Raw genomic sequence first — 25,722 nt, forward strand, 5'->3', positions numbered from 1 at the left:
AAGAACTTCCTCTTCATCGCTCTTCTTCTCCTTCTTTTAGTTTGAACGGCGGTTTGCACACCGGCTTTCAGGCGCATTACCGCCACCTACTGGACTGGAGTGTCAATCGATTAGCAGGGAAAAAAAGAATAACACTAAATTTTCTATATTATATCTGTTGCTTTTAATTAGATTAGATTAAATTAGATTCACTTTATTGACCCTGAAGGAAAATGCAGTGCCTGACAGGTCATAGTAAGGAGACAGTATAAAAGCAACAGTAAAAAACAACATACACGAGACAGAAACATTCAAAACACGAATGGTAAAGAAAAACAACAATAGAGGTGGAGTCTTTTGAAGACGGTAACCCTGTCTCCAATAAATATGTGTATAAAAATTATAAATAAATGAAATATTGAGAGCATACAGGAGTTCTTGAGGTGTGTTGTACTGTACGTCCTTTAAGCATTGTCTCCTTTTGGATTTAATCGTCGCTGGCAGAGTGTGTTAGAATCTTGTAATTCGTCCAGTTGCTCTAAAAAATATAAACCAAATTTTTTATGACCCTCACCTCCACTCATCCCAGCCTGTATAAACCTGTTATCACTGGCCCACCTTTCCTTTTCGTATTTCCTGCATGAGATCAGGCCATACCCCACTGTCTCTTTTTCCTGACACTGATTACAATGGCCAGCTGGGTGTTTTCCAGTGATAAACAGTGTACTACTCAAGTTTCTGTGACCAGTTCTTCATCTGCTCATAATTACTTTCTTTTTCCTGTTGCTTCCACTCATACTTTACTTTGTATTCTGTATAAATGTCTCCCTTTGGTTGCACTGTCCCAAATCGTGCAGCCATTATCTGATACTTTTCCTCCAAACTCTGCTTTTCTCCTCTGATTTTTAAAGTTTAACATTAATGCCCACATTTTTCCTCTCGGCTGTCTTGACAGACAGACAGATGGATGGACAGACAGACAGATAATTCATCCTAAAGCTCTTGTTAATGTCTCAGATCTCAACTTTTTAAAGCCTCATTAGTGTCTTGTGCTTGCTATAGCCCAAATGGCCTCTAGGCGTCACTGTAGTTACACTGCACCAGCCACACAGCAAACAGAGAACTACAGTATTACTATTACAGAAAGAATTTGCTAACTGAAAGAGATGAGATCAAACAAGGAAATCTGTTTTATCAGATTTATTTTAGGTGTCAGACTGCAATCGTTTATACATTTCATTCATTACACCTGAGGACTCTGAAATTCTCTCATGCCTGAAAACAAAAACACTGAAAAGTTTTTTTAAATGTAAGAATTAAGATTCATGAATAGAGAATTTTCTTAATGTGATGAAGAAATTTGTAATGTATTGATATTCATAATCAGCATGTCAGAGATAAAATATTTCCAATCTATATGCAAATGTTAGAGCTAATTTTTTGTTTATTTGTTTGTTTGTTTTTGATAAGCGATTTTCCCAAATCTTCCCAGAATTAGAAAATTGTGAATAAATTTTGATTCTGCAGATTCTATTTCTATTTCATGCAAAGCCACACTACGTTTCGACAACGGCACAATACTTGTGATGTGTGTAAATGACCTTAAGACTTGATTTCAGTTTTCTCTACATAGTACTAAGAATTTCATCAAAACTGTAAGGGACAGCCAAAAAAAAAAAAAAAAAAAAAAGTTAAAAAAAAATAAAAAATGTAGCTTAAATACTTGATTAAAGAAACATGTACTTTTTGTAAATGTAATTTTAAGCAGTTCGTGTGAAACCATGAAACTGAATTCAGCTCATGCTTGTACACTTGGTAGCTTGATGACTGAGACAGAGGCTGGACTAGGGTAGACACCGAGAGCGGATGAGGAAGAGGAAGAGGAAGAGGAAGAGAAAGAGAGCGAGAAAGAGAAAGGGAAAAAGAGGAAGAGGAAGAGAGAGAGTGAGAGATAGAGAGAAAGAGAGAGAGAAAGAGAGAGAACCAGGAGGTCATAGCAGGCCAGTATCATCTCAGAGGTCCCACGAGTCCTGACCTCTGTGCCATCATCTGGTGCTTCACACAGCACAGGGAGGAACAGGCAGGAATTAGTTCAGATCAAGTTTAACACAGGAAAATGAGTGTGTTGTCAAGTTTTATTCTTTTGGCACCCTTAGAGTCATTTAAGATGATTAGTCCAACCACTTCCCCTATACTCAACAAACTGTCTGGCTATATAAAGAACTGTCACAGAGAGATATTTTGAGATATTCATGTGGTCCAGTGCTAGAAAAAATTGAAACACAGACACACACAAAGAAACCCCCGTTGTACATGAAAACGGGAATCAGCCTTCAAACGGCAGCTTGGAACATTCATTTTCATGAGTCATGGTTTTCAGGGGAGACATTTGAATGTGGCACTGCTGCATTTCTGCTGTATCATCGATGATTCATCATCCTCATTGTGCAACGTTATCTGTACCTGTGTGTGTGTGTGTGTAAAATGCACCATGAGCCTGTCTGTTGCACCACATTGTGATTGTGTGCTGGCTCAGTGAACTGTGTGCATGTGCTGTATGTACTAGATGCATTGTGACAGTGTGTGTGTGTGTGTGTGTGTCTGTGTGAGAACTCGCTGCATTGTGTTGTGAATGCTAAATGCACGGTGGGAGTGAATGTGTGCTCAATGCATTATGTGTAGGAGTGTATTTGCAGCTGTGTTAACCATTACGCACGGGGTGAAGGTGACTGCGGAAATAAATCTGTGAAGCTCTATGAGATGTGACTGTGATCCATGATGTATAATTTACAAGAAATTTGTAGAAACATACAGTGAAATGACCACTGGCAATTGAAAAAAAGACAAAATTATCAGAAAAGTATCCAAAAACAGTCAAATAAACAAACTACAGGGAAAACATGTCCAGAAAACTATATTTAAATATTATAATTGAAATTATGGGAAGGGGGGGACTTTTTGAGGGTAATTTTTTTTTTTTTTTTTTAACAAGCAAACCAATTTGCTCAGGTTTTAAAAGGTTAAATGCCCTAAACGCCTTACACATGCATTTACACACAAGAACTCCAGTGTCCATGCAGGTTTCAGAGGGTTAATGTCCTCTGTTGATGACTGGTGGATCTGATGGTCCTCTCCGGGGTTTTTCTACTTCCTTCTGTCCAGTGCATGCTGGGAAGAGGCTCCAGCACCCTGGGACCCTGAATGGCAATCCACAGGTAAGGGAAATGCAGGGATGGATGGATACTTCCCTCTAAAGAAGTCTCTGGAGCCCTCTCACACCTTGTGGCGTAAGCACTGAGTCGTCGACATATTGCACCCTTAAATGATAAAAACCTATTGTTTCGTCTTTGTCGGCTGATTTTCTGGCTGATTTTGAGTTGCTCTCTTCAGTTGGGGATGCACAATTCAAACCCACCCAGATACCTGTTTGACATCTCCACGGTAACCCCGGGGACAAATAGTATAGAGAAACAAGGCAGTGAGTTTGGTGTCAACATAATCACATAATAACTAACAGCCTAATAGTCTTATAGTTTCATTATCCAGGCATGAAGGAGCTCTTTGTGTGCTGAGATCTGAACAATACCGAGTAGAAAACAAGCAACTGCATAAGTCGCTGTGCAAGTTGCACTGTGTGTGTTTGTGTGTGTGCTCGTCAGTTTTTCAGGTTTAAGTGAGTAGTGACTGCTGTCAGTAGTATTAAAATGACCTCTCCTCCTCCTTGCCAGCCCCTCCCACTCCTTCTCTCTATATATCCGTCACCAACCAATAATATCCTCCTCTGAGGTGCTTCCTGTCATTGCGTTGTCATGGTGACAGCAAGCAGGACAGTTCAGGGACTTCTTCCTGTTTCCTGTTTGGAGACCCAGAGAGCAGGAAATCATGTGACAAGGCTTGTGCTCTCTAGTGTATGTTCAGAGGCAGAGGAGGGACAAAAATGCATACACACTTTGCTCGGTGTGTGTTCAACAGGGTTTTCCCTTTGGTTTCGGTGTCAAACATGACTTGAATCAGGTTTCACTGTTGACTTGGACTCAGCTACACCAAGATCTCCATCAGACTGGATTATTTAAGCTCTGATTTTCTCTAGAGATGAGCTGGGTTGGTCCTCTTGGTGCTGAATCCTGCAAAATGCTCCTCTGAGGCCAAATGAGACCATTTTCTCCACAGCAACATGATTATTCTGGATTCCACCACTGGATTTAAACTTAATTCCTCTTTTGAAATACAGCCCCTGGTGTTTAAAGTAAAAATAGACACTCACCCTGTCTCACCAGTATGTGAAATACAAAGGGTACACTTTGTTTCTCCTGTCCTGATAATGACTGAAAGTGCAAATCACAAGTGTATGGTATCTCATTAAATCATTACGTTGTGATGGATATTGCTTGTGAACATCAGCTGCACACTACATTCATTGTGTCTGAGTGTGTGTGTGAACCCGAGAGAGCTATATAGAACAAACCGTAGTACTGTCACATTTTCCAGTTATCCCAGATCATTAACGCTCAGCAAAGACGCACCAAGAAGGATCCTCAAAGAAGCAGCTAGCCATGTTCTACATACAAACACCAATGTTGAGCACAATGTGACAGTGCAGTAGCTGAAAGCAAAGTGGATATCTTCATTACAAATCTGATGCTCTGTGGTGAACTACAAAGAGGAAGTGACAGGTGAAGGTGAATTTTTTGTCTTTGAATTGTGTCCAACTGTGAAGATGCTTAAGTATGTAAACCTCAGCTCTAGGTAGGCTTTGTAGTTCAGCCTTTGCATTTGTTCCTGTAATTGATAATCTTGGTTTTATATATTATTTCTTCTTTGCTCTGTATCTGGGTCTTTAAGTGCTTTGATAAGCTTCTACAGAAAGAGTATCCTGCCCCAGATGCAAAGGACATCAATGATTGGGCTTGTCTTGACAAACCCAGTAGACTCAGGTGTAGAAGCCAACTCTGCTGGGTCCCTAGACAGCTTGACTCAAAATAAACTGTCAAGAGTGTCTGAGCTGCTTTGCCTCAGTCAAACAACACATTGTCAGTCTTGTATCTGAAGGCACCACAACCACCAGCAAACAAAATGATTGGCATGAGAGTTCCAGCCTCCATGGATTTCAATGGACCTCCATTTTGAAGATACCAGTGGTCAGGCATCACCGTACAATGGACTGCAATGAAGAAAATAACTGAGCTGGATTCCCAGAAGGCCTCAGCTGCCTCCAAGTTTCGGACAGCAAGTTTCCTTGACGGCTCTGATCTTACACCCGAGGCTCTACTTGAGGTGGACAACTTTGTTTCTGGTCTAAATGCTGAGCCACACAGTGAGACGCTGGAGACGGTTTCTTTTTTGATGCTTTTATTCACTGATTAAAAGAAGAGAAGCATTCATTCAACATTGATTCAAACCAACATTCGGCAGGTTGACCCGAGTGTACACCACCTGTCAGTTAAGAGGTTTTACATGGAGGTTTGTAGACACCCTCCCGTTTCTACATAACAGAACCATGGATCAACACTGTTCTGAATGATAAAATCTGTCCCCTCGGCCGGTGGGCTTGGTCCCCCACCGAACCGGAGGACATTTCCCTGCAGACAGAGCCAAAATAACAGCTGGATAGGCTTCAACTCTGAGGTCAAACAGTACCTGAACATATTTAAGATAAAACATCAAATACTAGCAGGTTTCAAATAAAGTTCAAAATAGAACCCTGAAGTGCTGCTGAAGGTATTGATGAGTTTTATGAGGAGTGCATGCTTCATATCATCTTGTGGATGATTGGTCTATCAGTGCTGTGAAGGTGTCTTAAACTGACCACAGAGCTGTTTCACAGACCTAGATTAGGCCGAGTCCTCAACTTAAAAGCTCCTTTAAAATGGAAATTGGAGGGACCTCTTATGATGGAACTTTTTAGCGTGTTTAGAACAAGGCTTAATCTATGCAGTTGAAAAAACAGTTTCTATAATCGCTTCAGATGCACTTGAAACAATGTTAAACTGAATTGGAGACTAGGTTCAGATGTTTCTGACATGTAAAGATTGATTTACTGATTTTCTTTAAATGTATTTGAAATATGTTCCACTGTTTTTGAAATCTCGTCCCTCTGTGTTTTGGCTCAAGTCTGGTTCCCTGCTTACAGAAGGAAGGTAAAACCCACTGCTATGTGCTCACTTTGACACACACAGTCACACAGGAACATAGCGCTCAGAATATTCAACATTTAAGATGGTAAAACCATTTTTGCAAAAAAACACACACAACAACATCGCTTTTGATTTACAAATCTGTTTGACTTCTTAATATACTTCACGTTCATAAATTGAACCCGGACATGTGTTGCATAAGAGTATACCACGGTAATGCATTGTTGATATCTATACAAATATGCACTGTGTGAGTTTATATATATCTATATATATCTATTTATATAGTTCATATTTCTTCCTCTATGGTTTTGCTAAAGACGCAGCCGGGCGCTGTCAGCACTGCTTGTGCCCCTTTGTGGCCACTAGTAAGACTGCTGTTATTGCAAACTGTCCTGATTTTAAACAAATGCACAACATTCGTACCACGATAAAACTGGGGCCGTCTAGCCAGTCTCACAGAGACCAAGAGTGAGCCCGCCGTCACCGCTGCTGTCGCTGGGCTGGCTGACCAGAATCAAAAGATCTTAAAACAAAATGATAAGATTTCATAAATCATAATCATCATAAGGCCAAGTATCGTCATTGCAAGTTCTTATTAGGTTATGTCTGTTTCTACCAAGTGACAGTGAGAAAAAGAAAGAAAAACAAAATGTAAAACTGAACAAAAAAGAAGAGTGTGGATTATATGCATTCCTCTTGCATAGTTGTGTGGCTGGACTGGGCAGCAGGCCTGCCTGCCTGGCTAATTAGGAGGTTTGGCTCTTGAGGCTCTACAAGAAAGACTTTGTTTACCAGCCAAAAACATCAGAGCCACAGAAGCTGCAATCTAAATGCAGATAGGTGGCTGACACAGAGCAAGAATATCTACCAGTTGGCTGGTACAGTTACCAGCTCCACTTAATAGGACGCACTACAGATCCACAGAGAGATGGTTTGGCTGGGCGATGCCATCAGTGTTTTGGTGCCATTTCTTCTCTAGAACTCAAGTGCTGGTGGCAGGTATATAACAATGTCCTCAATGCTATGGCCATGGTGAGATGCCCCAAAATTAACATCAGCCAGCTAGAACTGTGACAGATCAACAGCTGTGAAGCCAACATGGCTGACACTGGAAACCGGACAGCCAAACGTTCTCTGCGTCTCAGAGTGGTTACAGAAAACCTGGCTTGCTCTGTGTGAACCAGGGGCCCGCTCTTCACAGGAGATTACATCAAGTGGCTGGTTCAGCCTTACTCATCAATATCTAAAGTTACACAGGACCGATTTCTAAACCTATGCAACCCATACCTGGTGTTTTTTCAGATAGAGATTGGTGTCACATAGGATTTAATCTGAGTTTAGATATTCCTGCATGAGTCCAGCCCTACATGAGATCAAATACTATGTAGCAAGGTTAGTAGTCTATGGTCTTAGCATTTAGTTAAAAAATAAACAGGAAGCTGATGGAATCTCACCTTTTGACAATAAACCTCTCTCTAATGATAACCTTTGAGAAACACTTAACGCTCTCTAAGCATCTCAGGCCCAGAGCCATAAATAGTTTGGCCACGTTGTTTTATGGGCATCACGTTGCTGCCTCTTCTCTACAGCTTCTGCATGCCTACCAGTATTTAAAAATGTGTTCCATAATATTGCAAGATTCTGAAAAAAGTTGGCATTTAATCCTGGGTTATTCAGCAATGGCCAATGTGGAAATGAAACCTGCCATGTCTGAAGTGTCTACCTATGGCTCTGGGCTCTCAACCGTGTCGAGATGAGCACAGGTCTGGCACAGAGTGCTGCTTTGGTAACTACAGTATCACACACGCTTCTGTCCATGTTTGCTTTACTTGTATTGGCTATTAGGACGTGCTTTAGTACAGCAGTGTCAAGCCTAACTCTCTCTATGTGGGCCTCCAGGTGAGACGGACACATCAAGATCCTTCTGTATCAAGGCCATCACGCCCGGACAGAATACATTAGAGACCAGCTCTGTGGATTCAATTACCCATCAGGCCACGGGGACCCTGCTATCTTCTTGGATTTGTCAAAGAGGTGCGTGGATTGTGAATGCATATAAAGTGCACAGAAATAAAACCAAAGACAGGACAAAAAGGAAAACAAGGGTGGATCCAATTGAGCTGCAACTATATTGATGCAACAGCTGACAATGATCTCCTGAAAAACTGAAAAAAACGCCCCATCTTCTTATCCAGAGCCTTGAAACATCCTGTCATTGTAATGACAGAAGTCTTAACAAAAAGCTCTGCTAACTGTGTGTCTATCGGTTTCTGTGTGTACACAGTATGGTAAACACAAAGCTCTGTTGATGTATGGTGGATAAATAACTCCAGCCCAGAAACCCAGGCGCCACTGTGTATCCAGGGTTACTGGATAACCTCTGGCTCTGTGTGCATACACACTCAGTGTTCAAAATATCTGGGTTACCTTCCTCATACTGTATTGCATCAGTTTGCCTCCCATTCTTCTAAATCTCCTACCTCATGACAGAAGTCAACTGAGTAGGTAAAATCAATGTATTTCATGGAAAAAGCAGCTAGGCCTTCTATTCTGCTGTCAGCGTAAGTTGCTTCCACTTGTGCCCTTGTGTTCTGGTCACATCAGGCTGAAAAATGGCCTTAGGGTGCTGAAACATCAAGTGAAAGCAAAGCTTGGCATATTAGAAGCACAGATAACCTCAGATAGAGCTACACCCCTTAGCCAACCCGTTCTAAATGGTCTCACACCTCCACTCTGCTCAGACCAGCTGGTGATCTGGTGTGACTATTACTAGCTGCATCCCTGAACCCTCCAACAACAACAAAAAGACCCACCAAAACAAAAGTAAAAAAATAAGTCTTACATATAGTCTAATTTTCATGCAGATGTTTTGGCCATGTTAGTCAGATGGCCTGAGCGACCCCCATGTGGAATGTCCTGCTCCTAGCAGGTCTCTAGCAGCAAATCACTTCACAGCTCCGACAGCCTGGGACTAAACACTTTCTGTTAAATCTGACCTTGGCCAAAGACGTGAGACACAACATCAGACTAACAATATTCAAACCCTATCAAGGCTGTTTTTCATCTGTGGCTCAGTCCAGAAGCCCTCATAACATGGTTACCACCCTCTCTGGCATGCTGGTTTTACAGTCTTTAGATTTCCAGCTGTGGCCGAGCAAAGCTTTTTGACAGGCACGTTTCAACAACCTCCAATATCCCTGATTTACATACTGACTGGTCCAGTTTTTTTCCTGGATGGGGAGCAAAAAGCTATCAGGGAGGACTGTCTGAAAGGGTTTGAAAGTGTGTTTAGTCCCGGGCGTGTTCTAAGATTGAACCCGACTCCTCACCCTCCTTGCCTTTAGTTTTACATTCACTCACTCCTCACAGTGAAAACAGGCGGCGGACAGAAATGTCAAAAGAGAAAGAGAGAGGAATATGGTGGTGATCAGTTATCACAAAAGTGGATATGGTCCAATTCTTGACCTCTACAGCCTATGCCTCATTAACACAATAGAACTGACCTGAACTGGACTAGGCTTGGAGAGGACGTCGTTGTCTCTAAAATGCCTCAGCATTAGGCCACAGTGTAAGTGAACAGCGCTTTAGGGCAAGTGCCACTCGTGGTCCAGTGCCATTTAAGTTTGGCCACATCGTAGAAAGAGTGCTATGTTGACGCTTGCTGAGATTTCCAAATGAATGCTTAATGCAATCATCCAATGTCTTTCAAAACATGGTGACCTGCCTGACGGTCTAAAAACTGGCTACTGTATGATAATAAATTACACTGGTCATGGGATCGGTTTGTCAAGCTACCATGGTGGCCATCAAAAACAGCTATGGTTCACATTACCTCTTCACATTTTCTGGTCCAGCACAATTTGGTTCTACAGTATAAAAGGGGCGTAAGCATTTAGGGAAACACAGACTAGCAGAAGCTTCTAAAGTTTGGTCAAACTTAACAATAGTGGAGAAAAGTATAAATCACTACAAGTGGAGACAAAAAGAGTAAGGGAGAGTTAGAATAGGAAGTACTAGAAGTAGGTGTGGAGTAGAAAAGAGTACTGGTCCAGCCTCCTGCCACTTTGTGTGTATGTGGGCACTTCAGATAGACTTGTGTCTGTGTTAAGTTTGTTCCACTGTGGTCTTTGGCAGCTTAAAACACATTGAGGGAGGAGTATAGATCCAGTGACTGCTAGTAAAAAGACTCTAAATATTCATACGCACAGAGTATGAGCTAGAGGCCTGAGCTATTGTTACTCCTTCGCTCCCTCCTCCTCTTTTTGAAAACCGATTGTACCCTGAGAATGAGCGACTTCTGTTCCTGTTTCCTGCTGCTGTGGAAGTGATAAGACTTTACTGAACACGAGCAAACTCACTCTCTCTCTCTCTCTCTCTCTCTCACACACACACACACACGCATACAAATGTCTGACGGCTGCACTTCTGACATCTACACACACTCATTCAATCGTATATGCACACAAAATGTCTGACAGATACACCTTTCCGAAAGCTTTAGTGGAAACTCGTGCAGAAGAAACAGGCACGCTCCGAGAAAAGAAACGATAAACACTGTTGCAATAAGTGAGCTGAAACACGTTTTGAAACCTTAGCTAGCTCCTAAATGCTGCTTCCCTAAACAACAGTGGACTAACAATATAAGCTACAACAGCCACGACAACAACTAGGAACAACAAAATCAAAGCCAACGACAGTCGGGAGAGCAGAGGTTTGAAAAGCAGTGAGACTCCAGAGGATTTTAGGCACAAGATGGCTGAATGTCAAGCTAATGGCGATGGCACACGGTCAAAACAGATGGGCAGTTTTCTCATTAAATATGGCAAGAGCATATGCTGCTATCGTATCGCCTGCCTCTATTTCCCCAATTTGACAATCCCCAACAGTAGTTTTGCATGTCTGCACTGCCCCTGAATGTTGCCCCTGTGTCACTGCCTGACTGGCATAAATTTTGTCTCACCCCTTCTCTCCCTCCTGCATCACTCTCCTTGCAAGCACAACACTCTTGTTGTGTTTTGGTGAAAAAAAAAAAAAGGAAAAACAAAAACAAAAAAAATGAGTAACCTCTAACAAGCAGACATTACACTGCAATGTCTCTCTGTTCTCATGCGTATGTACATCATCCTTCCTCTTCCTCTCTCCAGTTGTCTGGGCCCATATATTCATTAAATGCCACAGAAAAGGTAACCCTGGCTGTGGCTCAGTGGGCTTTATCATCTTTAAAGGCAGAAGATTCATGTTGCTGACTAAGTACTGAATTGTTTAACTGTCTACACTGTAGATGGGGAGAGTAACGGTGGTAAGCATGAAACCTCGGGGTTGGAATAGTCTCTTATACGTTCTGTAGTGGGGATGATTTCTAATGTATTCCGTTATAGTGAAATTTAACTATTCCTGATATGGCTGCTGTCACCTTGAATTTTCTTAAGACCCCTGGGGGTTCTCTGAACCGCATTTGGAAAACCACTGCTCTAGCTGACCACAGGCTTTGGCTGCTACAGTCTCTCGTTGCTGTTACAGTCCAATCAGTGAAATCTAATTGGCTATAGAAACCTTCTAGAGCCCGCCCACCTGTCTGTGTGGAACCAATCACATCTGGAGACTGGAGAAGACAGGCGACAGAGGATGAAGTGAGCATGGGGCATGGGGAGCTCTGTAGTATCAGCCATGTGTTTGGCTTAGAGGATCAGCAAGCTTCACATTACATTCTAGATAGGCAGGATCTTCCCTACCCTTAGCTTCAGTTAGCACACTAATGACTATACACAATACAAACAGTATATAAAACAGAGTTAAAACTGTCATTCAAAATAAAAGAAAAAAAGGTGACCTATAAAAAGAGAGGAAGGAGAGGAGACAGAGGGGAGGAGGAACACAAGATAAAAACCAACAAATTTTGGTCTGTGTGCATTATGTTGGTATCACTTTCTCCTCAGAATGTGTGTCTGTACGTGTGTGTTTGAGTGTACAACTCCATATACAGCCTTAGACAGCCTTTAGAAGAAAACTCTTGGTACCAAAGTGCATTAATCCTGAGATATGGACCAAGGACTATAGATTATCATGGCTAAACAATCAAGTTCCCTTGACAACAATGCAAATGTTTGGTGACCGTGGGCCCAGCACTGGGACCACAATTCATTTTGGACCAAGCACTGGCACACTGTATAACGCTGGCATCATGTCGGTCCATGAGCTGAATTTATCTCTGCAAATCGCAACTCAACCTTGTTATCTACAGACCTCGATATGGACCTTCACATTATGCAAAGCTCTAAAAAGCCATGGTACATACAGCAATAACTCACCTGAGGCAATGTGGGTAGGCAATCTTCCCAACAACTGTTTTCCAACAGAATTTATTCATTAGACTTATGTTGCATGCAGCCCACTAACTTGTTGTACTTAATTTGCTTGTCCAACTCCAAAGTCAGCCTCAGGAAATGTCCATTGCCTCAACAAAGTTACCCGTGTACCATTTATTCCAGTTATCAACTGGAAATCCTCATAGTTACTCTCAGCATTCGCTAAGGTCTGCCTGGAGTACAAGATGCTAAGTTGCTACATTTTGCCAACACTGCTTGGCAATAGCCCTGGACTCTAAATGCTATTATTTCCATTCACCTCACAAAATGTTGTTAAAGTTATTAAATCAAAAGCATTCAGCTGGAGGTGCATGCCAAATGTCAGAATCAGACAATGAGTGACATTGTTGTGCCTGAATCAAACTCATGCCCTCACCCCTACAAAGGCCTTCGCTGCTTGAGGAGCTGGCTTTAGCCGCCTGCACAGCCAGACAAGGTCCATTGTGCTAGACAAAAATCAATCCAGCCCAGCAAAGTGACTAAATTCACCTCAAACGGTAATTGGGCCCAGCTTGTCTTCGACTGACAGCATGGATTTTCTGTCACTCTGCAGCCACGCTATGTTCCCCGCAGTGTCTAACAGGGATATAAAATATGTGCAACGAGCAGCTTGGTTTTGCCATTCTTCAGTCTTTATCAACCTTAATCTTTGAAAACAAATGTACGACTAGGTTTGCTGACCCACCTGCTGAGGAGCAGTGGGGGTCCATCAGATGGCAAGATAACATCATCAATAAAACAACTGAATCCAGAAAACAAGGGGCTGTTTCCAAGGCAACTGTGACTCAAGAGGAAATTTAAAAAAATAATAATAATAAAAACAAACAAGATTATTATTTCTCACACTAGCAGACTAGCACACTACCTGATTGTTTCACACAACCTCCTCATCATCTCCACCACCACTGCCTTGGTTGCTGTGATGTTTAAAGCCTACCTGAGACTGACAGAGAGGACTTTTCACCACAGAAATAACCACAGCCAGAGCTACCTACAGAGAAATTTGATCAGGTTGTACAGGAGAAGCCTTTTTTTTTTTTTCAAAAAACTTAAACAGCTTGGCTGTAAATATTAGCTGGGATGTAATCATTGGTCACTTGAAGTATGTTTGTGGAACCATCATGGCTGTAGGGGAGAACCTGCAGCATCCAAGCTCATTTATTCAGTGTCTCTGACTATGGTGGCAGGCTATGTGTCTGCCAAATTTCTGTGGTCAACATTACTGTCCAATAACCCTCTTAAAAAAAAAAAAGTCTTTTATGAACTGGCTGATTGGCCGACAAAGCGTGAGAGCCAAGTTAAATTCAGTGCATCCTTTCCCCTACTCAATATCAAGAGTTATATTCCAAAACAAGAAACCTACCTACAAAATGATTGCTGGCATGATTGTAAAATCCAAGTATGTTAGTTATTTGCCACCTTAGGAACCTCTGCCTACAGAATACTGTTTTTTTTTTTTTTTGTAGCATTAGCTCATCAGAAATTTTGAAATAGTCACTGAAAGATTTCAAGCATAGATATATATGGGGCATTATGGAATGAAAACCCTTTAACTTCTTAGAATAACAAAATGTTTTGTGTTTTTTTTATGTACTCAGATTTCAGAGCTCTTCATATCATAATGTACACTCCTTTTTCCCACTTGACACTTGACTTCACAGTTCTTTTCTGCGGTCATTTTGTATCCCTCTCAGTAAGCGTATGGTTTCATTTGTGTGGGAATGCCCAATGACAAGAGTGCCATACTTCATATAAAAGAGCTGTGGAATCATTATTTGTCAGAAAACATTTTCCTCCACAGATGAGCAAAAATTTGCTAAAGCAGCCATACTCATCCCGAAAGTACACAAAACATGCCACCAGCTAGCTATGGATGACAACAGAAAAGCGTGGATGATGAAGGGGTGTGTGGTGGTGGGACGTGCTGAATATCATGGTTTGGCTCTGTCCCATCAGTCGGAAGACAAGGCTCCCTATCTAGTCGACTAGTGAGGTTCCCTAACAAGTTGGCAAGTGAGCAGGGTGGGAAATGAGAACTGCGGTCACTGATAAAGACAGTTTCGGCAAGGTGCCCTATCACTGCGGCTTCCTTTCTAGCAGGTAAGAGTTGCTGGCAAGAATGTAACAGTGTTCTCCATAACACCACCAGGGTGATAAACCAGTTGGTATAGAAACAGCAGTGACTCACAATGACCGCAGTTCTGAAACATGGCACTGACATGGCTGCTGCTGGAAACTGCAATTAAAAACGATTAGCACCAACCACTGTCAAGCCATACTGCAGTGATCCCCACCTTGCTCACAAGGCTCTCTAACTAGTGGACAAGTGCACAAGGAGCTCCCTCAGAGCAACAGAAGAAGCCATGGTAGAATAATCAAGGAGGGAAGCGATCAGTTAGTTCACAAACTCCAACTTTTGCTTAAGTGGAGCAGACAGACAGATCAACACGGAGCAAAGATATATATAAAAAAAAGGAAACTAATTTCACAACTAAAGCTAGTAGCTTGTGCCAGAACACGCGACCCCACCCACCCTCCCTCTCCCACCTGTTAATCACTCAACCCGCCTGCCTGTCCCGTTCTATTTGTGAGCAGGATAGTAATATAGTTGTAATTAAATATACACAGAGGCTATCCAGGCAGGGGAAACACCACACAGGAAAAACAATATCACTCTTTACACGGAACAGGGAGGGGAGAGGAAAAACAATGCAATAAAAAAGGAAAACAAAAAATAAATCAAAGTTACATTATACAGAGGCTTGGGAAGTTATTAAGATGAAGGAAGGACATCGAGCTCTGAATGCATGTTGTGAGAAAGACCACACCAGACTGGGCCAGGCCAGACAAGGGGTCTACTTCAAAAAGCGGGATGATTCAGTAAACCAGGTAGGTTTAAATTTCATCATGAAATGACCTAAGTATTCTTTGTGGTGAAACAATACGGGTGGATGTGACATCCACCGAGAACCACTATCCCAGAATAATTTGACCAATTATACATATATATAAAAAAAGATTTAATCTCTTTCCACAGTTCACTGGTTAAATTAGCAGGTGCTATGCCCAAAAAGAGGTAAAAACAAGGAATCTAATCATAATTTATGCAACTTAACTGCATGTTAAAACCCCCATAGCAAAAAGAGAGAGCGAAAAGAAAGCAATCATCTCACACCACTTCATATCAAAGTGAATTATAGATTGGTTTTATGATCCATTTTGCGCCAGATCTATCGTGGGCCTGATTTGGACCATAGCTGACTGAGGCCCGATTGGTTGTCTGGCCTGGCCTTGTCACAGTTTAGGCTGTGTTGTGTTGGGTTTTCCCCTCCTGCCTACATGCCCATGCTGAAGGCGTGCAGCTCGCGGTGGAAGTGCTGGGTAGGTTCAGACAAAACCAGGTTGGAATCCAGGCATGGGTGCCAGACGCGACCCAGGCCCAGGGAAACCTCCTTGACCAGGTTGTGGACCGGGTCGCCCTCCACGTACACCGATTGGTCGGGGTCAAAGTCGATGCTCTCCTCGGACACAGCCAGGACACGGAGGCTGGAGCCTCGGAGCCGAGAGATGGCCACCAAGTTATGGGACCACACTGTGTAGCCTGGAGAGAGACGGAGCAAGAGAGGTTGGAATCATTTTGAGTGCCAACCAGCCATCTGTCTCCATTCATTTCAGTGCAGTGACCTGACACTTGCTTGAAACACATAATCTGTCACAGTGAATATCCAGCTTGATTCTTTTTTTTTTTTTAGATTCATGAAACCTTTGACCCACCATTGTCTGAGATACTGAGCATGAGGCTGAGAGGCCTGTTCGCCTGGTGGAGGCGCTGTGGTGAGGCAATCAGGTTTACCGTCAAAATGGCAAACTCAAGTGTCAAAATCCATTGTTACCCCAAATATTGTGCAAAACAGGCCAGCAGAGATATTGTGCATGACAGATGGCAAATAATGCATAGTTCCTTCCCCCGTCTTTGATTTTGGGGGACAACAAACCCATCCGGTCAATCCAAAACTCTTGCACCATTAGAAGAGCAAGCTGAATACACTCACAGGGCAGAAATTACCAGTACAAACCGCAATAAATCACAGTAAAAAAACAGTTTCAACTCACCATGTATCACCAGCACAGCCAGCTGAGTACATCTCCACGCTAAGAGGACCAACGGGTCTTCATTGCGATTAACGCTGAGGTCAGGAAAGTCGGCATCATCCCTCAGGAGCAGGAAATGAGTCAGGGTTTTGTTGTACTGCTGGGAGATGAGCTCCAGGGTGGCATCGGTCACCAGAGTGCTGTAGCTGTCAAGGTGGAGGCGCTCCAGAGGAAGGCTCGGCTTCAGGACCCTGAGGAGTTCTGAGCTGTCCACCTCCAGGGCCATGATGTACACTCGCAGGTTGGCACTCACACGGACCTAGGACAGGATTACATCAAGTTAACCAATATGCACATACAGCTGGGTTAAAGACAGCAGAGAATTCTGTATTCTGCGTCTTATACTGTCCATGTTTGTCCTCTCTAGTTTGATGCTAGGCGAGGCTTCAAAAGTGCTAGAAATGCTGTGGATTTTAGCATACAGAAAAACCAAACTATTCCTCAATCCCCCACAGGTGCCGCTACACCACTTTGAGAACCACATATATTTTTATGACATTACCAGTGCCTTCCAGTCATCTTCAGTGGCTGTCCCTTCCAAAGGTTTGAACTCCAAAGCGGCGCCGTTGAGCAGCAGGGAGAGACGATGCAGCGGGGTGCGGCGTGGAGAGGCCAGCAGACCGCACAGCTCAGAGGTCAGGTCAGAGAAATCCAGAGCGAGAGAGTGAAGGTTAGAGAGACGATCCAACTCTGAGGGCGAGATGAACGGAGCTGAGGGGGGTTCACAAGAGATGAGAGGGTAATATTATCAAGTGACCATACAAGTGAAATATGCCATTCAAAGGTAAAATAATATATAGTTAATAGTACTGCTACTAGGGATCAACTGATTTGGCATTTTGAAGATGACATGATGCCATTATTTTGGGACTGAAGCTGATATCCAGTATTTTGTGCTAATTTTCATTATCTTTAAATTTGGCCATTTTCATTCCAAAACAACCCCTGAAAAGGCGACAAGTTTTAGGGAGAGGGGAAAGCCTCTGAAAATATATTGAGCCCGTAGGTCACTGAGACTCTACCTTGAAAGCAGAACATTTAAAAATAAAAGATGTATTAATCATTACTGTTATCATATTCATACATACTTATAAATGATGCATTAGAAGCCAGGTTTAGAGCTTCCCATAGAGACAGCCGGTGCATTATAGATCAATTTTCAGATTCTATATTGATTCTTTTTTAGTCACATACAGCAAAGATGGATGGGGTTTTAGGATTCCATTTGCTTTTTGCTCCTTTTTCAAAGAGTTACAGAACTGAAGTGATGAAATTAAAACATATTTTAATGCATAATTTCTGGTAAATTGCTGTAAACTTTCCATGGCAAGTTAAGCTGGGGAATTTTGGAAATTATGTTTTGTTATAAGCAGACGTGTGCAAACTAATACACTTTGACACTATGACTTTGATTTATCTGTGAGCAGAACTTTAATAAATTCTTTCATTGAACAACAAAAACATGAATGTTGAAGTGAAAAAGTGTAAAAGTGTAAAAGTGAAACATTTTAGACCTTTTCATGTTCGACAGAAAGGGCATAGGTGTAACATCACTTATTTGGATCAAAAAATGATGTAATGTTTGAGGAGAAAGGGGAAGTGAAGCCTTAGTGGACTTTGAGAGTAACCACTACAGGACATGATGACTTTACCTCCCTTACACATAATGTGGCATGTTTGTAATTAGACAGAGATACAAGCTACATCTGCCACTGGCTCTGAAACAAATTCCATGACAAGTTACAAAGGCGTCCAGATGGCATGCTGCTCTGATAACCCGACTTACCGTAGCGGCGTGTGGAGGCCTTGTCTCTCACGTCGCAATGAATTCCTGATGAAATAATCACAATAAAGAATGAAAATGATCAATTTCCCAAAAATCCCCCAACTTTCTATCAGCTCTTTTACATGGCTGAAACCATTCCTTTATTGAAGCGAATAATTTCTTTTGGCTTTCAAATTCATTCTCTGTCAATTTCAGCACAAATGCACAACAGCCAATAGCTCGTGGGGAAGTAAAGTCATCATGAGAGTAACCGACACTTGTTACTTTATTTCGCAATCGATTATCTAAACAACTAATTTACATTCCAAAGAACTGATTCCATGTGTAATAACGTCACTACAACAAAACACAATGCTACATGTCACAGACAAAGCCCAGACATCTATTAATCCTAATAAAACTGCATAGCACTTACTGCTAATTACATTTATTGCACTGCATCACAGTAACTGTGCTATATTACAGCTGTACAAATGTAAAGGACAATAAGCTGCTTTTAAAGGCTGACAGGGAAACTCTCAGTTACCAAAGAATATGTAGTCTAGGGATAACCACCAATTTCCACAGCAGCCATTCTGACATGAAAAGCAGGTAATCACATGTGTTACTAATAATATCAGTTAATGTTTTGCTCCATTTAAAGTGCAGCAGAGTCTCTCCAGTGAGCCATGACTGACACCGGGACTCCAGGCTCTGTTAGACCTAAACGAAACAGAAACTTAATAGGCCTAAATGTTAACAGTAACACCTGAGTTTACCTGCTATTTCACGTCCAAACAGCTGCTGTGAAATAGGTCTATTGTTGTGATGAAGTCCCTGCAGTTTATTATTCATGAATACATTTTAATTTATTGTAACCAACTGAATTATTAATGTTTGCCAATGGAAGAAGAGGATAATTTCAGGAATTAAGCTATCCAGCAGAGGTGTCAGGCACTTCCTCACCCCGTGCACCGTCTCTTATTAGTTGAATTATGAGCTAACATATCTAGGTGTAATTTTTTAACCAAATAAATGCATTAGATTAATCTTTCTAATCCGATCATGAGGGGCAGGCCAATTCATCTTTGCTTTTTAAAGATATTCCCTTTGGTTAAAAACAGATATTTCTCAATAAACTCGGAAGAAGTAACTAATAGAGAACTGAGACCTTGTAAACATCAAGCAGGTATCCAGAAAAAATACAGCACAATGAGCAAATGCATCGATATGAAGCCATTGCCGCCGTGTATGTGTATTTCTGAGTGGCGGGAAGGGCACTTACAGGCCATCAACAGGAGCTTTGAGCAACGAAGGGAATGGAACAGAATGGCTAACTTGGTGGGAATTAAGGTAGACTTTAACCTTTATTAAATAAACAGATCCTGCATTAGCAGTAACAAGACAAAAGGAGGATCTGAATCGACCAGTAAGACCCAACTTTATTACACTGCTTACTGGAGTGGGTTTTGCATTATCTCAGGATTTGGGGTAGTGTAAGATCAACAAATCCAACTGGCTGTAAAGTGTGCTTTCTTCAAATCCAGCAGTCATAAAGTGATTGCACACAGTAGTGAGTAGCCAGCTCATGACAGACAAGACAGATGGATACGCAGAAAGTCACACACATAAGACACGTACCCAGCTGGTGGTCGAGTAGACTGAGGTGCTGCAGGGTCCCAGCCGAAGGATTTGACAGGCAAGCTAAGGAGCAGGGAGTCACCAGGCCCAGCATGAAGCTACAGGATAACCACCTCAGCTGCCTGCTGTTAGACAGCAGCTCCATGAACAACTGCTGAATTCTGCAGAGAATGAAGAGAAGGCAGCAGAATTGTTTTATTTCACACGAACAGCATGATCGTTTCTTCAAAGTAAATTAAACAGACCTAGAAATTTACATGTCAATTCCAATCAATTTTAAAACCAGTTTCATTTTTAAAAAATAAGCCGGAAAAAGGGATTTTCACATACATCTATGAAAACCATACTTAAGACAGAAAGCCACATTTGACCACATTAAAAGCCTTCTTACTTCCTTCGTTTGATGCATTTCCTGTTGAAAAAGATCTCAGGGTTGCATATAATGTGGGGTTTATTCAAAAGTGTTTGAGAGAAAGATACTTTTTTGATGGGAGAGACAGGTTGTTCAAAAATCTGGTTTATCTTTCATGATCACTTTCATGATCTGTGGTGCTTAATTGATTAGAAAACCTCTACATATTTCCATCACTAACTTACTCTTTGATCTTCTTGTCGCCATGGTGAATCTGGTGCAGGTATGAACTGTCCAAAAGACCTTCTTCCTGAAGGATACAGGTATCACCATACAGACTCAGTTTCTGGAGGTTTCTATGGAGAGAGAGAGAGAAAGAAAAAGAGACAATCTGAACTGTAGTTCTAGATACATAAACATACAAATGCATTTCGCATGCTCCTCATGATCTCACATATAAGCAACTTACAAAATAAGAAAAATAAATCTCCAAATTAAGGTACAAAATTCTCTGAAAACAGAGGATATTTTCCTGGGAAGAAAGTACTGGTGATGTCAGCAAATACGGAGTTGTTTGTGAGAAATCATCCTTCAAAGAGAGAGGGTTCAATTAGCTGGCATTTTGAAGACCACTTAGCATAAGAGGGTTGTTATTATTGAAAATGCTCTATCAAAGTGAAAGGAGAAAGAAAAGGTGACTGAACTCAGTCATCACTTTGCGTCCTGTAACTCTGCAATTTGCTGCAGAGGACAGCGAACCTAGTTTCACTGTCATCCATCCACCCTGTCAAACTTTCAGCTGTGCCACTGCTGTAAGCTGTGTACCCGCTTTTGGCACACACAGCACATCAGGGGTCTCTAGGGAATTTCACAAAGAGAAGCTCCAGGGTGGGGTTTAACCGCTTTCAATTCAAAACACCTCAGGAAGTCAATTTTCATATTAGTGATTTTTACCCAGCCTAGCCTACTGCTGGTGCTGTTGATGTTGAGTTTTCTTTCATTACACACCAAACTGTGTTTCCAAAGCTGTCCTGCTCCTCAGTGCACTGTTGCTGTCCAGAAGACTTTATTTTTTGGTCCCCAAAATAGATGAACAAAAGCCCTTGGCAACAATCAACCAGCGTGCGTGCCAACAGTTAATGCTATGATGCTATGAAAAGTAGTCCAAGAAAGCAGACGATCCAGTCTGTTGCCTTTTTGCATGTAATACTATTAATGACAATAAAACTTTACTTACATAGCACCTTTCAAACAGAGGGCGTAGCTCTAAGTGCTTTACAATAATGTGAAGAGACAAGAGCATAAATAACCAGCAATTTAAAACAAATGCAAATACTGCATGATGACACCAAGCAAACACATGAATAACAAGCAAAAGAGGCAGCAAATAGCAAGACCATATGTCACTGAGGCATATAAAATTTAGAAATAAAACAAAGGAAGCATGACAGTTAGTTAAGAGCAATGATGAATGGGTATGTATTTGATTGTCTTTTAAGAATATTCAGAGCTTGCATCTCTTGCAGAGGATCAAAGGGGCCATGAAGAATTAGAAAACGACAAGGAATTAGTAATGTAGGCCAGTCCCAAACCATTACCACTTTGAGAACAAGTAAAAGAACTTAAAAATGAATCCTAAGACATTGGGAGCCAATTAGCTCGGGCGCCCTGGCTGAATCATTTCTGTATGCCTTCAGCTACATCTGTGCCAAATCTGGCGCTTGTAGATGAATTTGCGCGAAATGACCCTTATTTTGCCATTAGGCCCCCAACTAAATGCAGATTAGCTACCACTGTGCTGATATGTGCTCTTTTTCTTGTTCCAGTTGAAAGTGAGGCAGCAGGGGTCTGAATAAACTGTAGTTTATCAATGGAGTATTTTGGAAGATTGGTGAGAAGGGCACTACAGTAGTCTAGTCTGCTAGAGATAATTGCTTGAACAAGATTTTTGGCATCTTGTTGGAATGGGAACAGCCGTACTTTTGCAATACTTCTTAAATTAAAGAATGCTGCTTTGGACACCATCTTTCTGAGGGATCTAAACTTTAAGTTTGAGTCTATAATAATGCCCAAGCTTGTGACCTCAGATCTAACCTGTAAGGCAAAGCTGCCATGTTTGGCGAGAACTAGCAACCAGAAATGTGGTCAAATGAGAACTATGCTTTGGCTTGTGGACCAATCAATAAAATTTCTGTTTTCTCACCATTTAAGTTAAGAAAGTTGGTCTGTACCCACTTGTTAACTGCAGCCAAACCAGTTATTAAATCACTAAGGGTTGGACCATCACTCGGGTCCAACAGAATACACAGCTATGTGTTGTAAGCGTAGCTATGGAAATTAAGCTTATGTTCTCTTACACTCTAATATCACCTGGAAGAAGCATATATAATGGAAAAAGGACTGTGGCAGCTTCCCTGAGCAACACCACATGTTAACTCGTGCTTTCTGATTCAAGATCTTCCATAGTGACAAAAAAAAAAAAACGTTCTCTCTGATACGTAGGAGCAGAACCAGTTTGAAACGCTCCCAGAGAGGCCAACCCAGCTCTCAAGGCGCTCAGTAAGAATATTGTGATTAACTGTGTCAAATGCAGCACTGATATATGATAAAACTAGAACGGAGACCTTGTTGCCATCACTGCTTATCTTGAAATCACTGACAGCTTTGGTGTGGGCTGTCTCAGTGCTGTGATTTGCCCTAAACCCTGACTGAAACTTTCTTTGATTATTTCTGTTCAGGAAATTGGTAGCTTGGGTTCAAATCTGAGCCCAGGTCCTTTGCTGCATGTCATGTCGTCTCTCTCCCCTGCCTTTCTTGTCTCCCTCTAATGTTAAATAAATCAAAAATGTAAAAAAAATATTCTGAAAACAACCAAAAAAAAAAAATCCAGTACCTTGCTTACAAACAGGAGATCTGACATAGGCTTATATTTATTTATAGTTATGTAGCTTATCTACATTCATCGTGATGATGACATTTGGAAGATCAAATGCGCAACATAAATCACGGACAGGAATTACCATACACCTCCAAATTTGGAAAAAAGCTCTCCTTATAACATAGGCCTACCAGCTACCCAGACTGTTAGGAAATTACATATTTGATGCAGCCGTTTCCTGTAAATCAGCTGAGAGCTAAGCTTCACCAAAAGCCTATCCGGTGCACCAAACAGCAGCCTCATGTGCAGCTACTTAAGTCTGCAAGCTGGAGCAGTGACGCACCTATTCTCATTATGTTTGGAATATTTAAAAGCCGGATGATGGGTTAGTCGGTCCAAAACTGGCTTTTCATTTACTTAACACTGTGATCCTTATTGGTGCTGAACCGGTGCCAACAGTTGAGACACTGCAAACAACAAAAACAATTAATTTAGCATACTGCTAAAAAATGACACTTGTTGGTTGAACCTTTTTGCTGTTCCTGTCATCATAACAGTCTGGAGCTGCTGAAACTGAACTTAGGCCTGCAGCAATCCCTCTTTGGGTCAACCACCATGGCTGGAGGAAGACTCAAATGCCTCCAAATTCCTGTCACAAAGGTCCATTACGGAGGTAGCAGATTATTTAGACGGTTGCAGGTTCAATCCCACGCACTGCCAGTTTATGAAAATAACACAAGTCCCCAGAGAAACACACATAATGCCTTTGTTCCTCTATATTCAATGATAAAACACTGAAACTAATGTTAAAGAGAGGACTGGAATCAAAACCAGATCTCAGAACCAAACTGACCCACCACCCTGCACTGCTACAAAACCTTCTAGGCAGCTTTGTCTTTGAAACTAGGGTTGTGAGCACAAAATAGGTGTCTGATTTGTTTCTGCTGTATCTCTTTGGCCTTGGTACAGGACAAAAATGCTTAGCAAATTTCTAGGCTGAGTGTGTTTGAAAACTGCTCAAATAGACACATTTTAACAGCCCCTTCAGCAGAATGAAGACATAATCTGCACAGCTCTGGAAGTGTTCTAGTTCAATACAACAAAGAACTGTAGAGAATAATAGAGAATGTAGGAGACCCTACTCTGAACTGAAGTCAGGGACCTTAAAATCTTATGCAGAGTTTGGACTTTTTGAAAAATGGACACCTCCACAGTAGAAGTGAACCAGGCATCCTGATTTTCTGTATACAGCACATTGGAAATTGTATTACACAGCATCCCACAACTGGCCAGTTGCTATATATATGTATATATATATAAATGTGTGTGTCAGTGCTGATATCAGCAAGTCACAGCCAACAAAGCCTTCTCTAGGCACAACCAGTGCTGCATTGTTGTTGCTGGTATGAAAACCAATGCAACATAGAAGACAAGGTTGACTACAAAAGAAACGCAGACAAGCGTTTGAGTTCACAGTGATACATATTCAAGTTATGTGAAATGACGCAGATCACACTAAAGATGAATAACACTGTTCAGTCAATCACTATCCCCGAGCTACAGCTCTAACGTTAGCATTAGCTGGTTAGCCACACTGCAAAGACATGACCCGATTACGTAACTGTTAATGTCAGGGTTTGTTTGTAGCTCAGTAAGCTAGCAGCTAGCAGCTATGCTAGCGTACTTGCTACGCAGCAAACACACTCAAAATTCGACATATGGTGACACTCGTGTGGCGCATTTCTGAAATTAAATAAAAACAAACACCCAGACGGACATTAGGGGCCGCATTTACCTGTTGTTTCGTATACTGCTCAGCACACAAAGCACCTGGTCCAAGTAGGTGGCCATTGCGTCCTTCCATCGCTCGGAGAACTGCGGGTCGCTCTCTGGACCGGGAGGCTGGTCCATCCTGCCAGACGACGGGTCGTGGTTCAGCGGGCTCAGGTAACCTTCCACCGGGGCGAGCTCCAGCTGCAGCTCCCGCACGAACGAGCCGAACTTCCGCATGAGAAACTCCAGCCTCGGGGTCTCCTCGGAGCCGGAGCCGCCACCGTTACAGCCGCCGCCTATCCGCAGTTTGAGCTCGGTCCACAGTGCAGGGTAGAAGAGACACTCCCTCCATCGGGAGCACACAGCCGAGGCCCGGAGCTTGTCTCGGTCTGACAGAAAGGAGAATATGTGGACGATCAGCTCGCTGGGCAAAGCCATGGCTCCGACACCCCCGCACAGAGCCATGGCGACCTAACAAGCCGGTGTGCGACAAACACCCAGAAATAACGGACCAGGTAACAACCGCTTTAATAATCGGTGCGCCAGCGACGATTAGCAGAAACGCGTCTCACTCCGTAAAAACAAACCGTCTTTTCAGCTTCGCCTTCAATACTATCGGACTGCACCACCTCTTATCAATGAGCGGGGAACAAAACAATAGACAACAACAATACACCGCC

The 25,722-nt window shown here is 42.1% G+C and overlaps 1 protein-coding gene across 2 annotated transcripts; it reads right to left on the reverse strand.

Annotated features, from left to right (window-relative positions):
* Positions 1-15,021: 15,021 nt before the first annotated feature.
* On the reverse strand, positions 15,022-25,665 carry fbxo33 (F-box protein 33). 2 transcript variants are annotated; one of them, XM_030045310.1, is made up of 7 exons: positions 25,065-25,665; positions 20,637-20,747; positions 20,040-20,200; positions 18,420-18,464; positions 17,136-17,344; positions 16,595-16,892; positions 15,022-16,082 (listed from the first exon to the last, which is right to left on the reverse strand). In XM_030045310.1, the coding sequence occupies exons 1-7, from the start codon at positions 25,505-25,507 to the stop codon at positions 15,817-15,819; spliced, it is 1,533 nt and encodes a 510-aa protein (XP_029901170.1). In that variant the 5' UTR covers positions 25,508-25,665; the 3' UTR covers positions 15,022-15,816. The 2 variants fall into 2 exon arrangements, with proteins under 2 accessions (XP_029901170.1, XP_029901171.1); XM_030045311.1 differs by lacking the exon at positions 18,420-18,464.
* Between the last annotated feature and the right edge of the window lie 57 nt (positions 25,666-25,722).

Source organism: Myripristis murdjan, chromosome 22 (genome assembly GCF_902150065.1).
Source record: "Myripristis murdjan chromosome 22, fMyrMur1.1, whole genome shotgun sequence".
NCBI classification, from domain to species: domain Eukaryota; kingdom Metazoa; phylum Chordata; class Actinopteri; order Holocentriformes; family Holocentridae; genus Myripristis; species Myripristis murdjan.